At 39.2% G+C, this 16,362-nt stretch overlaps 1 protein-coding gene across 1 annotated transcript in view; it reads right to left on the bottom strand.

The window, feature by feature from the left end:
* The window catches only part of WRAP73 (WD repeat containing, antisense to TP73), a gene marked incomplete at its 5' end in the record, with an annotated part of 16,322 nt that extends 369 nt beyond the window's left edge, over nt 1–15,953 (bottom strand). The window contains 10 exons of the mRNA XM_009580080.1: nt 727–918; nt 1,693–1,818; nt 2,858–2,963; nt 4,407–4,484; nt 4,576–4,710; nt 5,594–5,680; nt 6,542–6,645; nt 7,537–7,609; nt 15,051–15,167; nt 15,741–15,953. Of these exons, the coding sequence (XP_009578375.1) occupies nt 727–918; nt 1,693–1,818; nt 2,858–2,963; nt 4,407–4,484; nt 4,576–4,710; nt 5,594–5,680; nt 6,542–6,645; nt 7,537–7,609; nt 15,051–15,167; nt 15,741–15,953 (1,231 nt within the window). The remainder of the gene's footprint in view (nt 1–726; nt 919–1,692; nt 1,819–2,857; nt 2,964–4,406; nt 4,485–4,575; nt 4,711–5,593; nt 5,681–6,541; nt 6,646–7,536; nt 7,610–15,050; nt 15,168–15,740) is intronic.
* Between the last annotated feature and the right edge of the window lie 409 nt (nt 15,954–16,362).

Below are 16,362 nucleotides of genomic sequence, written 5' to 3' on the forward strand. Positions count from 1 at the left end.
CCCAAACCTACAGTTACTTTGTTCTCCATATACAAGCATAGATTTTGTAGACTTGTCATTTTAACGCAAATAGATGCCACAAGATTGTTCACTAGTGCAGAGCTGCATACCCCAATGATATTGCCGCTCCTTGTGTAGAGAGGAAAAAGTTGAATCTTTGCGATTTCTTTCCTTTTAATATGCAGAAAGGCATTTATGTGATCCAGCTAATTGTCTTGTATCACTTACTGCCAACCATAAAACTTCTCATCATGCAGGCTAACTTAGAGTTCAGGTTCATGTATGTTCTTCTGTCTTTCCACATCAGATTTACCATGCACATTTTTCCCCATTAGTAGTTTCGTTGTTTTTCAGAATACTCAAAAACATTATAGGCATTTCAGAGTCTTTATTTCAACACTTGGCATTCGGCACAACTACAGCTTCTATGTAAATGAACTGACGTGAATATAAGTCTTGAGAAAGAATACAACATACCATAAGATTAAAGCAACAATTAAATCACTGTTAGCCCCTGTGCTCTGTCCTTGATATATTTTATCATGTTTGCTATGTCTCATTATGAACTCCTCTTTTTTGAAGATAGAAATACCCGTTTTTTAAAAAGCTGCAAGAACACATCTGAGCCATTTACATGATAATGCTCAGACTGATTTATAAGTGGAAAAATATTTTGTAAATAAGAAGGTGATGATGGCTTGTGGAAGTTACTGTAGACAGCCTTACCTTCCACTGGAACCTGCACTGACACACAGCCAGCTGGGGACCATAAGTAGAGTTTGCTATTTCCTGTACATACAGCAAGTCGGGGTTGTCGTGGATCCCACTGGAAAGATTGGATCGCACACAGCTGCTCTAAGACTACAAACAGTTTCAGCTTTTGAATGTCCCAGATCCAGACAGTGTTAGGAATGTTATCTGTCAGAGAAGGAAAAGGTAATCATGTAAATACCTGAAGGATACAAAAGATCACACTTTCTTTTTAAATAAATGGGCATTAATTGAGGTCTAACACGACACAAACCATGTAGGTATACCACAAGTTTAACACCACTAGAGTTTTGCCTAGCAATGCCTTCAATTTTGCCTTGGAAATATTGCAAAAAGGATAAAAGAAGTGACTTAGTTTGTCTTCCAGTCCTTCGCTGGCTTTTATCAAATTATTACGATGCTGTTGATGGGTTTTGCAGCTGAACCACAGCTTTTGCATCCCGACTTAAACAGCCCTTCAGGACCACTGAAGGGAAAGATTAAACTTTAATTCCATGACTTTCACTATTTGAGGTAATCAAAAGCCCCCCTACTGCAGGCTGTGAAGAATTCTGCCTTTCAAGATACACTTGCTGTAAACGGAGGAGGAAAGATTTGTGTATTTCATTTTCTAATACAGTGAGCTCACATACATTTGAAGAAAATAAAAAGCATGCTATTTTCATTGAGTACAAAGCCCAAGACTGAGTTAACGCACTGATAAGCAGTTCTGGCAGCTCACAATGCTTTATGTACGCTAGAAGATGCAGGCTGAATTTCCTCTGTAGTTACATGTTTGCACAATGGAGAGCTGATTTTAAATAGGGCCGTAAGTCGTCTCATAGCGCAAAATAACTGACCAATTATTGTCCTCATTTCTTTTATGAAAACACACCACATACAATTAGTAGGTTTCCCCTTTACAGGGCTGAAGGAACTTACCATTTTTGGTTGCGAGGAAACAGTTATCAGGACTGAATGCCATCATCCCAATTCCCATTTTGGGATTTGCCCTGTCAGCAACTGGCTTGATATACTGCAAAGAAACTGGCACCTGGGAAATGTCATCTGGAATTTGAGATGAAAGTACTTTACTAAGCAAGCCTGAATGGATAAAATATTTAAATTCCAACTGTTAAAAAAACCCTCATCTCTGAAGTGATAGGACCATATTTTACTCTTCTCCAAGATGTTCCAATCAAAAACTTAAATTGTTTTAAGATGCTGCATCTTCATATAAGCAGCTTACTATTCTTGCCCTTCTACAAAAAAAGAAAGGCTGGAAATCCAGGCAAGTCTGAGATTAAACTATGGAAAAAAGGAGAGAGCAAATTTTCTGCTACCTTTTAACTAGTATTTCAAACAAACACCAATGCAAAACAAAGGTGATTTACAGTACCACAAACAATGAGACAGTAAAAAAAAACCAAAAAACCAAAAATACTAATCATACATTGTCTGCCATCTCTTTAATATTTCAAAGCCTGTTGTCTGGAGGCAAGTTTAAAGCATTGCTACGACTACAGCTTCTTAGACAAAAGCCAAATGGCCCTTTTCATGCTCTGTTTTTTTACATAACCTCATACCTAAGGGATTAATTACTATCCTAAAACAGACAGCAAGACTGTAACACCTTCTGATTATTTTTTTTTTTTTAATTATTGGAACTGCCACACATTATGATAAGATTCTTAATTGCAATAGTTCTTGTGATTCTAGCAATTATCTGCAACAGTTAAACTAATTCATGAAGTAACATTGCATAGATTGAACAAATCAGAAGAAAATCCACACAACGTTAAGACAACTTTTGCAAGCAACTCCAAGACTGAGATCTGGCTCCTATTTCAGCACCCAAGCAATTACAGTTCTTTTCTACAATATCCCACTGGTCTTTAACCTGCCTTCAAACCACCATGCAGACAGCATCCCCTCTAGCAGGGTGCTCACTGCCCTTGGAGCTCTTCAGTTAACTTGGGAGCCTTGAGCAGAGCATCCAGAGGATCCATTCCAATACCAAAGAGGCAGAGCTCGCCTGTAACGTTTATTTATAGAAAGACTTCACATGGCAAACTCAAGTGTCTCATTTTAGTAAACTTTGGCTTACATTTACTTTGCATGCTGAAGAGAGAACTAGCCAATGCTCTTGTTGGAGGGAAAGAAAGTCTCTCTGTTTCAACAGATGGGGATTTCTCCACTTCTTTATACACAATCTACAAAGAAACAAGTGACAGTTCTACAGAAGGGCCTCGGAGAACTTGAACATGGGCTATTACCAAATCATCCACATCCCACTAACTCATTTTCACGTGTATTAATTACATCTCAGCATCCTCTGGTTCATCAGCGGAGGAAAGGGCTTCAGTAGGCAAATACCAAATCCAGCATTCTCAGTGAATCATTTGCTGTTTGGAACCATGATCAGGAAAACACTCCCGTGACAAATAAACAAACCTTGAAGTCTACAAAGAATGAGTCTGCCAGAGTACACCTCATTCGTTATTCCTGAGAGCTAAATCTGGCAGTACAGTAAATCATCTTCATTACAATGGAAACATAGATTTCATTTTTGCAACAAAGAATCTTTAATCGAATACTATTGTAAATAAATGCAAACAAAGTGCAACATTGCAGAAGGAAATAGCAAAAAAATTTTAATAGTGTGCCTACAACATATTATTCCCAAACACAAGCACCAGGATAAAATGCACCAACTGCAATTCCTGTCTGTGTAGTAGAGATTAACAGAGCTATTTCCATTTGTTTTCCATTACATATTTTACACCTATCTGGAAGCAAGGGCATTTTTCAGTCGTGAGAAGTTTTGCTGAGGTGCATTTAATGGATCATGCCTTGCTTCTGGTTAAGAGGCATCAACACAGCCATGTAAATATTGCAGACTTACAGTCTACACATGTAAACTCTTACAGGATATCTGTCCAGATGCAAGACTCATCCTTCCTCTGCAGTGCCATACAGCGCTACTACACTGCGAGTTCTTTTTACCTTGATGGATGAGAACAGCTTGTGATTTTCAAAACAAAAGCTGCAGCTCTCTGCCTGCTGCCAACTACCCAGAATCTTGGGTTGGGCTTTGCATATATATGCATGCAAGGATAAAAATAAATGACAGATGTTTACAGGAAATGCTCTTTAGGTGAGCTGGATGACCTTGTACATACAAGATGTAATCTGATCACAACCCAGTTCCAATGCTGTTTAAAGTCACAAATTGTATAAGTCTCTCTTAAGTTTCTCAGTTTGCCATCATCTGCATACCCAAATCGGTAATGCAACTACCGACAAATTGTATAAGTCTCTCTGTTAAGTTTCTCAGTTTGCCATCAACTGCATACCCAAATCGGTAATGCAACTACCATATACATCAAAATACACTGGCATATGACAGAAGTCATCTGAGAATCTATTAGTGCTAAAGCTGAGAGGATCATATCTGCACATTCCATCGAACTTGAAAGGATTCCTATCTTTCTTACATTCCCAAACTTTCATGCAATTTCCCAAGCCCTATTTACACATTAGGAGGGGAAAAAGCAAGGTGTCCAGAATGAAATGTATTTACCAGCACCTTTCAGACACAAATAGCAGCGTCAAAGCGCTGCTAATGATTCAATGGATTTTGGATCCATACTTACAGTCTTGGTGTTAACAATGGTTGCTGGATGCTCAAACTCTGTGATCTTCTTCCAAGTTACATGGTTCAAGATACGCACCTAATTCAAGAAAGCATTGCAAGACAAAACTGTTATGACAAAGCTCAACAAATGGTTTAGATAAAAGAGAGAAAATAAACCTATTTTTTACCTTTTCATCATAGCTGCCAATTGCCAAAAATTGACTGCTAGGACTCCAGGCAATTGATTTTATGCCTAGGGACCATTCATAAGCCCGATACGTGGATAGCAGTCTGCCATCAAGGGAGTACAGCAATATTTTATACTGAAACAGAAATAGATTAATTCTGAAGACTAACAATATTGTTAAAAGCCATAGACAGGCAAAACCATTCCTTCCAAACTCTCCCTGCTTAAAACACAGCACGTTAAATACAAAAGGCACGGTCTCTTATCTGTGACTTGAGACAAGAGGCTCTAGGCTTCCAGTTTGGCTCAGTTGGTGCTCACAGAACACGTCCACACTGTCCCCAAGAGCACAAATGCCCCACTGGGCCTGAACAATGGCCCATCCAGCCCAACACTCTTCAACAACATCAGCAGCACATGCCATTATGGAAGACACTTGTGCTCCTTCAGCATCTGCAAACCATCTCATCAGGGACGTTACAACCCTGCCCATTCCCAGGGCTATTTGTTTTGATCATGCTGCCCATAACTTTATGGCCACAGGAGGACACTTTTCTATACCCAGAAGTTCACCTACTCAGAGCAGAAAGGATAGCAATTTATATATTCCTTGCTCTCTTTTTGGATGAGTACTTTTACTTAACTGTAAAATTATTGTGCAGTGCAACGTAAAGTAAAATGGTAGAAGAGTCTCACAGAAGAATTCTTTCATTATTCTTTCATTATTTCAATAGTGGCTTCTGCAATGTTTACAACCAATTTTTTTTTTCAAGATAAATTAGAAAGAAAGCTACTAAGATAATTTGCTGTCATTAAAGATTTACACAACAATTTGACATACACTTGTAAGGACATCCATTACCAATACAAGTATAATATTTAAAACGGTTTGAGTTCAGCTTTTGTTATGTTTAAGAGAAAAAAAATTATAACACTAGTTATTTTAGTTACTGCTTTATACATGGCAGCTACAAACCAGCTTGAACTCTCCAAGAAAATAATCTGCTTTTTCCTCATACCTCCAGACATGTATCCCACACTGCCAGAACACAGCCATTAGGAGCCCATTCAATCCCAAACAGATCTTGCGTTTCAGTATCAAAATGCTGCCCCCAAAAGAGAAAAACAAAACAATTTGAAATATTATACTAACAAATACTGTTGCATCTGACATAACATAGTCCTCAGTTTTATCATTTTAAGTGCTACCACAAATGCATGCTAGCATAGAAAAAGAAATATTTTCTTTTGTAATAGTATGCTGTATTCACCATTTCTTTGGTTTCCCTTTACAGAAAAGGCAAAAAGTTGCTATACCTTAAAATGAACAGCAATTCATAAGAAAATAAAAGTAGTTACACTGAGTCAGTCAGGAAATTTAGCTAGCCTAATTCTTTGCCTCAGAAAGACCAGTTAAGGATCATTAGGGAAGAGCTTGGCAATATGACAAGCATTTAGTGGTATTTCCCAAATTTTGCTATAAGCTTCTAATGAGACTCAGAATTCCTGAACCTACGTACAGACTAGTTATTAATGGGTTTTAATTGCTCAGATCCATCTGGTCCTCTAAGACATGCTAGTGTGCATCCTTCACAAACTAGTCTCATTGTTAAACAGAAAATATGACAATTCATATTATACATTCCAAATGATCACTTTATCAAGCATTTGATACTTTCGTTATTATTAATGTAGCATAGTTTACTGTAAATAAGCTCATGCAAGAATTTGAAGGTGAACTTTTGCATTCCATCAGAAATTCTTTACGCACATATAGTATATATTGGCCTCCTGAACAGAGCATTGCTACAGAAGTATGCCTGCAGGCCAATAAAGGAGCCAGATGCTGGATAGAAAATGCATTGGCAAGGCTAAAACCAGACTACCAAAGTGACCGAGTCTAAAGTAGTGTGCAACATATGCTTGTAGTCTAGGCAGAAGCCATGGAAGGCAAGGACATATCTTACCCTCAGTAGCTGCCAGTCGCTGCATACAAAGATGCTAATGAAGTCCTTGCAGTCACGTCTTTCTGCTACTGCCATGTAGCGGCCATCCTTAGTGAAAGCTATCCCTGCCAATGAGACAAAGTTTAAAAATAAAAAAAGAGAGAGAAAACAAGACAGAACAGCTGACGATTCTTCAATGAAAAGCAGTTACTCCCAATTCAAAGGAGAAGTAAAAAGAGAAGGAAAAATATCTTCACAGAAGATCACATTAATCAAGGGAATGCATAGTTTTACTAATTTACTTGTGTTGGCAATTCTTAAACTTTGAATATACTATTTCTAAGGATGCAGCTTCACAGTTATTGCAGAACTTCAGCATGCTTCAAAAAAACACATTTGATTACTGACAGTTGTTATATAAAAACCACAGATTTCAAATAAACAGTTCATTTAGTCTAGTTAAATGAATTAGTTATGCAACCATTGGTACTCCACTGTCTTCCAGTGGTCCCCATCCACTCTTATTTTATATGTAATACATAATTGTCTTTGTCATATATGGGATATTACTATATACAAGCCTCAGGCAGGAAACTGCTAATCACAGTCATGTGGCTAGACAGTCCTGACATGAGCTTCCCTTTCAAATCTTTTCACGTGTAAAAGATGACAAAAGCCACTTTGGATTAGTGTTTTTCATCACCAATGCATCCAGCTTAATTTAATGTCTTAAAGGACCCTTCAGAGGCGAACACAACAGAAAGATACATATTTGAAGAACAGGCACGTAGATCAGATGTAATCCTTCATTCACAGTGGGAACATGACAACCCCAGAGCAGACCTTAGTGCACCTGCAGCAGGTGAGACCTGCATTCCTGAGGGCAAGCTAACCCCTCAGCAGGGAGGGTGCCAGAGCCTGTTCTGAAACACGTTTCATCACTACACATCAAATTCGTTTTCCCCTTTCTGCCATATTAAAAAATATCATTCCATTGTTAGACTTGTGACACTTACCCTGCTGACAAGCTTTGGGATACTTTATGTAAGACACAGATTTTGTACACAAGGACCACACGGTTATCCGCAGCTGTCACAAAGAGAAAGAGACATGGAAGTATTTGTTTATTTTTGTAGATAAAAAAGTAAGTAAATAGAAACCCATAAACCTAATTCAAGAACACAAAGTAGATCAAAATACCTTCTGTGGTTAATTTAACTTTGCAGCTATTCTATGTAGCTCAAACACAAAGCCCTAAGAAGTAACTGCAAGGAATTGTCTCCCAACTGCCTTCAGTTAGCAAGGTTACTTATTCCAAATCAACATTACAGGCACACCGTATACTATAGAGGAGTCTGAGATGCAGAACACCAATATGGAGAAAAGCTCTTCATTAACATTAAAGTTACTGATATTAGAGCATGAATCTAGCTACATGATGGCCAGCATATTGTACACAGACACTTTTCAGTTGGAAAAACACAGTTTCATCACAGACTCTGGAAGAGAGATGAGAAGTTTCTTGCATTTGTGAATGGATGAGACCTTACAGCAGCTAAAGAATGCTGTATCTCTTGGGACAAGGCTACTAAATATGAAAATTTAGCTGTATTTTTCAACTTTTAGACACACTCAGCTTTGACAGCTAATTTCCATTTTGCTCTTCCCTTCTCAGCCACCCACAAGAAAGCAACATTATGTAATCACTGAAAGAACTGGAAAAGAACCAAAATACAGTATGCAAAGCAAGGCATTAAGCATCTCATTTGGGGTATTTCTGGAGGCTTGTGCATCCATAAAACACAAAAACTGCAGAGAAGGCAGCCAGCTGCAAAACAAGCCTCTCCACTGCTCTTCAAGGTCACAGCCTGCATTCTGGAAGCTCTGCGTTGCCATCTGCAGATTATTCAATTAAAAACAAATACTTACTCTCCCTTAGCAACGACAGCCACACCAGACATATGTGCATTAATCAGTATGTCATGTGAACCTTTGCATTTATATCTGGAGTGAGGAATGTTTCCAGTGTAATTTTTTTCTTCTGTTTTCCTACACATTTTATTGCACCAAGGTAGGAGATTCTAAAAGACGACGCAGGCAAAACTATTTTGGAATAAAGCACCATGGTCATAAAGCTACCTTTCCCAGAACTACCGAAGAACAAAATCAGTTCTGATTCATTATATAAGTAAAACCTCAGCACTGTCTACCATCTCATCTCTTCCTGCATCAGACGCAGGCCATCAGCATCACCAGCAGTCTTGGGAGGAAGTTTCTGCTACACTTTTTTGCATGTTTTTCCTCAATGCACATTTTCCTCCCTGAAGTAATTGGTACTATTCAATGGTGACAAAGGACTCCAAGGCAGCATCCTATGTATCTGTTCTACCTGGCAACACTACAGACTGTGCATTGCAACAGAACTTGGAGGGCTTTTTTCATTGCTGACATTATCATTTTTGCTAGAAAGCACAATTCAAGTAATTGACACGGTGTTCAAACCAAGTTACAGAATCCTAATAAATGCTGCCTCCCTCTAGAGATACGTGGAGTCCCAAAACAAAAGAGCAGCATTAGCTGTTCTCCCTACTGCTTTTTATACACAGAAGAAAACTTCGAGATTTGAAGGGCAACACAGAAATCAGTTTTTTTTTTTTTTAATTTATTACAGGAAAGAGCACAACCAGACCAGATTCCAGTCCACTTCTATCCAAAGTTAAAAAAAGGCATTGGACCGCTATTTAATGCAGTGTTTATTGTTCTCTTCCTTTATTTTACAGGTATGAAATTACAACTAGACATCTCTAGTACCAGCTTTAAGTTTAGCAGGTCCTAGAGGAATCCACTAGATGAACAACATTAATCAAGTTTTATCACTGCAACTGCTCACTTCCGAACATACAAAAATACAACATTGTTAGTCCGCTCTTCATACAAGATTTACTTTAAAAATACCAACACAATGCCTACTCACATTCTTCTATAGCAACTGCAATAGTGATATGCTGCTTGCTCCTATTAATTGCAGTGTTAAATGTACTTGCTGCTGTTCCTCCCTTGACCAAAACATGCAGCATACACAACACGCATTCTACAGCCACTTAATACAAGCTTAGCAGCTGCAAGCTTTGAATGCTGAAGTCTGGATCGTAATTTTTCCTGACAAAGGCATCCAATTTTACATTTGTGCTGCTACTCGGCCTCACAATCAACTCACCTGGCCTGCTGTGCATCAAACGCACTTCTACCCTGGACCACATCGGCTGGCTCAGGGCCTCAGAACAAGGCAAAACCTTACTGTGCACATCAAGCTCAAGAACATCAGAAGAGGAAAATCTCTAGAGGTGAGAAACAGCACATCACTGTCACCTCTGCCTTGCCTGAGACTCCACTGCAGAAGAGAAGAGGCAAGGACACCTCCATTTTGAAAAGTCTTTCTGCGTCCATCTCTGCTTCATCCTTGGGTGCAGTCCTCTCTTTGCTGTTCAGACAGAACCTTCTCTAAAAGGGTCGTTTTGTAACTCCCCAGAGAAGACACTAATAATTGTTTCCCTGTTCATTCTTGTCATGTGGCACTTAACTGCTGAGCACTTCACCAAAACCAAAAGTTTCAGTAACATTAAACACCGATATTGTTGGAGTAGTGCCTATATATACCTCCCCAACACATCATTTCTAGCATGTACGGCATAAATTGCAATAATGGCATTGCAGTACTGGGGAGAGACTACAGAACACAACCAACACGCACTCATGGGATGTTTACACCCAGCCTACCAAAAAACCCCCACAAAAATACACTTTCAAAACCAAAGACCTATTATTATACTGGATGCCTACAACCCTTGAATAACCAAAGCACTTCATCTTCGGACTTGATCTAAATCAGTCATAACACACCCATAACTAATAAGATTCTCTATTCAACTTCAGCATCTCTCTCCTGGAAAGGCTGCAAGCTAGTAAGAGAAGCACACTACTGCAAGTCAAAGACCACGTATATGCGCTGCCGTAACTTCATTGCAACCTCTTGCCCAAGTCACACAACACATAACCTGAAGGTTTTGGCCTAGTGTTAGAAACACGTAAAAGCAAATCATTTTGATTCCCGAAATTAGGATTCTTTTCAGTTGTTCTATTTGTGTACACTCAAATGTTTTTATAAACTGAGAAAGTTACATTATGTGCTTAACATACGGACTTCACACCTATCTTACATCAATTAACAATATGTGTAAAATTAAATTGTGTCAAAGGGAGAACCTTCATATTCCCAATTGGAACTGAAACATTATCCCACAATCTTGCCCAAGCTGCCAACATAAACTAGCCCGAGAAAGATTATTCCACAGCTAGCAGAGATGATTATGAGAGACAGAAACATAAAATGCAGAGAGGGTGAAAAAAGCAAACCAAACACTTCAAAAATTACAATTAATTGCATTGCTTTTATTTGCTTTTCTCAGAGACTTTGTGGGGAAGGGGCAATTGCTTTTACAACAGGAGAATAGATCGTGGTGAATTAAGTCTGCAGCAACCACTTCTTCACTGGTCATTTTGAGGGGTACTTTCTCTTTAGCATAGATGACTCGATTAAGTGGAGTTGTCAAACTCAAATGCTAATGATAATGGTGTCTGAGAAGTTTTCAGCTGTTGTTTTGCAGTGGAAAAACAAACCAAAAGCAGAAGCATTTTTAAAATAGCCTAAAAACAGCTGAGAAATAAAAGGTATTTAGATGGTAACGTGATAAACAGTCTCCAGTGCTGGGTTCAGGCCTACGTCCCAATGTTGACAGCTATAGGCAGGTGTAAGACTGGTGATTTTCAATAGATAAAAACACACTTTTAAACAACCTTGCATCTCAAATGACTGTCAACTTTTGTCCCAGACTTGACTGGGTCACAAGGCCTCCTTACATAGCAGTGTCTGTCAGCACCGGATTTCAGAAGATTATTCAGAGCACATTCCTCGACAGAAAGCATTTTTCAACAAATGTAGCCATTTACAGTTACTAAGGATTAGCTCCAATATACACAGAAACACACACTTTTTTCCCCTCCTGCTGCAGTTCAAAAGAAGCTCCTTAATGCTTTAGTACCTAACGCAGAACTAGAGAAAGTACAATATATATAGTTTATAAGTATGGCTCTTAAAAGAAACACTTAAGAACAATGCTGCTGATCTTCTAACTATTCATCACAAAACACGAAAGTCATGAGGAAGCAGAGGATCCATTTGCTTTCTCCGTATCTTTTCCCTGCAGGTCTCGTTTAAGCTCTCCATATGCCTATGAATTCGGGTGGAACGATGGCACTGTAAGAGGAGAGATACCTGGTACACCACCTTCCACAGGACAAACTGATGATGTGGAATCATCTAGCAATCATCTTGCTGTGTTACACACCGCAAGAGTGCAGAACTGCCTCACAAAACAGGGTGGATTTCACCAGGAGAGGAAACACCCACTACAAAACAAGTAACAAACGATAGCTATGGGACAACAAGCTGCTTTCCAGTGCACTGCATGAATCAATATAATCAACATGGTCTTCCAACTTTTTCAGATTCCAGATAGACTTTGCGTAGCAGGCTTTCAGAAGGCGTTTTTCCAACTAATTTAGATTTGCTCTTGATTAATCAAATGAGAAAAAAGTACCGCCATTCCCCACCCCCCACGCCCCCCCCCAAAAAAAAAACCCTGCTTTTCCTAACAGAACTGTATTCTAGCTTGGTATAAACAACAAGGTGATGAAAAGTCAAGTTGTAACTATTCTGACCACTTCTTACGTGGAACTGTAAGATATAAGCAGACAATTAAAGACAACAAAGCCTTGCAAGTTTGGAAGTACCTTTGAATATATCCAGCTGCCCAGTAAAACTAGTTTTTGCCTGGCAAAACCTAGCAAGGTGTATCTCACCTTGCAGTTTGCCAGTCTGGATTGCAGCGCTGAGAGTCCCCAACAGAAAGAAATCCTCTAATCCAGCACAGCAGGAGTTTAAGGAACAAGCCTATATCTTTTCTACATCTCAGCAGGACTTCCATCCCAGATGCTGACAGAATGACCTCTCCACGTGTAACACTTAAGCAAACATACAGCACAAAGATGCTTTCAAAATTTTGGGGCAAGTAACCAGCTACTACACACACTTTTGTAATTAAGCACGGTAAATTCCTCTGCATCTGCCAGTAATCCATTATTGTGAAAAACAATCCACTCTCAAGTGAAAAGATAGTCTCTATATACTTCCTCCGATAAGACTGTACCATTTAATTGCCTTGTATATCATGCTGTTTATTGCAGTAACCGTGTAAAGATTTAGATAGATACCTGTATCATTCAATATTACTGTACATTGTGTAACAATTCTGGGATCCAAAAACCTGCACATTATTACAGACTCATCTCCAATAAAATGATCGCATTTGCAGAGTTATGTTAATGTTAAGTGTATATAGAGCATTGCTGCCCATCTCAAAAGATTGAACAGAGTCAAAATGGATTTTGGAAATGTGTCAGAATTCTGACGCACTCATCTTGAGTTAGGAACTGCACACCAGTCACATCAAAACACCCACAACATTATTCACTATAATGCTGACCACAAACAGAACTTGACTGCAAGTTAGCCAATGAGTAATTTTTCTGAGGCATTAGTAAGTATAGATTGCTAGAAATAAATTAGCAGAACCAGATGCTTTAAAAAATTTCTAGGAATAAGAAAGTTATTTGTGATCTTACAGTGGAGCTCACATGTTGACCTGAAGAATTACAACTATGAGTAATTAGTTGGTGCTGTTTGAAAGCATCAGACTACCAAAGCCAAGCTGCACTGGTTGACAGAGAACCCTTAAGCCCTCCAAGCAATCGCTGAATTTGATAACATACATAATACACCAATATTAAGTCCCTGACAGTTTCTGTCTCGAGCACTACTCATGTCTGTCCCACCAGACTATGGATTTAGCATAGAGAGAGTAAACACAACTCAGACATCGGCATAACCCAGGCAGCTGTCTGACAAAAGCTAATTTAGCAACCTGTTTACAGCTGGAAAGAAAACTTATCCCAACACAGATGCCAACTTGGCAGAGGCTTAATGAAATCCTCTAAGGTCAAACCAAGTTCTGTTGGGAGGCAATAAATTCTTGCTAGTCCACCCCCACACGCACGTGCCATGCTCACTCGTAGATGCTCACTTGTAGCACATAGCACCAGCCTTCAGTTTGGGTTACTCAGACTACAACACTTCTGCCTGAGTGGCAGGCATGTCTTTACTTTTCAGGTTGAAACTCTGGACTCATTTTTTTTAATTTTAATCTCCATCAGGGTGATTCATTCCTGGGAAAACTAAGGCCTAAACTCATTACTTTTCGTAACCCACTATCTAAAGCATAGGGGAATGGAAAGAGGCTGCTTTATAGCCAGAAAATCTCTACCCAGTCAGCACTAAAAATCCTTGCCAGCACCAAACATCCTTGCTGGAGAATTCCACCATGTGTGCGTCAGGAACTACACCGTAGCTGTAGGGAAGTTTCTCTACCGGTTCCCTTGAGAGTATCAGCATTTGCACTAACTCCAGTCCGCACACACAGATCACAAAGTCCCCTATCTATATTCCATTTACATTGGGATTTGCATGAAAAAAGGAAAAATCTTACAGTGTAACATTTTAATTCAGTGCTAGCAAGGGTTATGACACAATAACCTGTCATCTAAAACCCATCTACAGTTTTGAAAGATTAAATACAGCAAAGAGAAAGATGAGTTGCATATAGTTCTTAGCTATTTTCTGACTGTTCATCATTGTACTGAATAACATGAATCATCAGCTCTAATCCAAAGACTATAAAGGTGGACAGTCAGATTTCCACATGCCTTCCAACAAGCCCAGTGCCCAGCATCCACAAACTGATTTGGATTCTGTGTTAGTGTGGATTCCAGAATATGGCTCTTGATCAATAAGCACTTAGAGATGTTTTAATTTTAATTTTGCAAGTGGTTCTATCAACAGCAGTCTGACTTCTATGTGTAAAATCAAACAATTATGAAAGTATTTCCAGGATCTGGATCTAAATCTCATCTCATAGGTCAATAAACCTAAGACCATATTTTTTTAATTCCATAGCCACTCTTACATGTTTATGGTTTGGTTTTTTTTTTTTTTTGCTAGAAACCCTGAGCCTTCCCTGAGCTACAACACATTTGATTTCTAAAATTGCTTCAATGAATGCCAGTTATCCCTACACTTTTCTCAAACACATAATTTTACCTTCAAAGCTAAGTGTCCATTTTCTATCTTATCATCAGAGGCAAGAGGATAAAACGTTAACAGAGTAACTAACATCTAAACCAGAATTAACCTATATTACATATAAGAATATAGGAGAATTACATATATGAATATAGGAAGACTATATCCGCATTCTTTACCACCACTACAGCTTTAAGAGCTTTAGGTTATTTTAAGAGGCAAAGGGCAGACAGTAACATCTGACACCGTCGAGAGTAATCATGACTTCACACTTACATGGAACTCAGTTGTATTGAGAATGTGACGACCATCCGGACTCCAGCATGAAGCCACCAATCCTGCTGACCCCTCGTCTATCTTACAGTGCCAGTCCGGCTGCTCCAAGGACCAGACCTAGGTCAGAGAGGAAACCAAACAGACAGTGCACCAAACAAACAGCTCATCGAAACCTCTGCTTACGAGAATACTCTACAGCTGAGAAAAGGTTCCTGCATTGCATACCAGGGAGGTCAGGAAACCTCTGAAAGCCTGTGGCCATGAAGGACTGGCGCTGGATCCCACTACAAAAGTAAGCCCCACACCTCTGTGTGTTAATACAAATTGTAAAGTAAGGTGGGTTTGTTTTTTTTTCCTGTGACAAATACTCTGAACATCCAACACAAAAAAAAAAAAAGTTTTAGTCCATTGAACAAGTTTGCATGTATTTATTTCCTTCTGAACTAAGAAACTGTAAGATAATTTCCAGCTTTGATTTGTTTTGAAAAATATTTTTATTCTGTTTTTTTTCAAACTAAGATGTTTTTCATGGTTTTAGAAATAATAGCATGCTGGGTTATCCTCAAACCATGTATTATCAATAACAATTATTTTAGCAAAAGCATTGAACTAGTGCTTGCCATTAAGAAGGTCTTGTACCACACATGAATCCCCAATATGAAACATACTCTGCCCTGCTTTTGTCCTTACCTGAACAATCCCTCGCTTGTACATGGCACACAATACAAACAGAGAATCAGACGACCATTCTATATACTGGATCTGATCCAGGCAAGTGTACAGCTGGAGGATCTGGAGGGTACTCACATCCCGAACCACCAGACGGTACTGCACACACGAAGCCTGAACAAGAACAAAACCAAAGCTGAGTTGGCACACCAACGCCGCACTCAAGAACCATGACTGTTACCGTGCCACGACAAAACGTTGTGCAGCCGCTGTCTTGACACGCTTCAGAGGCAATTAGGGTTTTTAATTTCAGAAAGGCTTGACGTGCGCTGTGCTCTGCAGCAAACTACAGTAAAAATAGTTAAACCAGGAGGGAAGGGGGGTTATATTAATTACATGCTATCAGTCCTGGTTAACTCATTCTACTTCTAAAAAAAATTATTCTTTGCCTCATAACTATTATTTTATTTAATTAACCCTAATCAGGCCCCCATTATAAAGACCCGTCTTGATTAAAGCCAGCCGTCCCGCACACATAGTTAAGTTTTTGCAGGACCAACCGCTCTATCGCTGCTCCTTCAGCGTCCGGCTCCGGAGGCCTGAAGGCCGCTGCCCCGCTCGGAGGGGGCCTGCCCGGGGGCCC

The sequence above is a fragment of the Fulmarus glacialis genome, unplaced genomic scaffold, assembly GCF_000690835.1.
Source record: "Fulmarus glacialis isolate BGI_N327 unplaced genomic scaffold, ASM69083v1 scaffold5616, whole genome shotgun sequence".
NCBI classification, from domain to species: Eukaryota; Metazoa; Chordata; class Aves; order Procellariiformes; family Procellariidae; genus Fulmarus; species Fulmarus glacialis.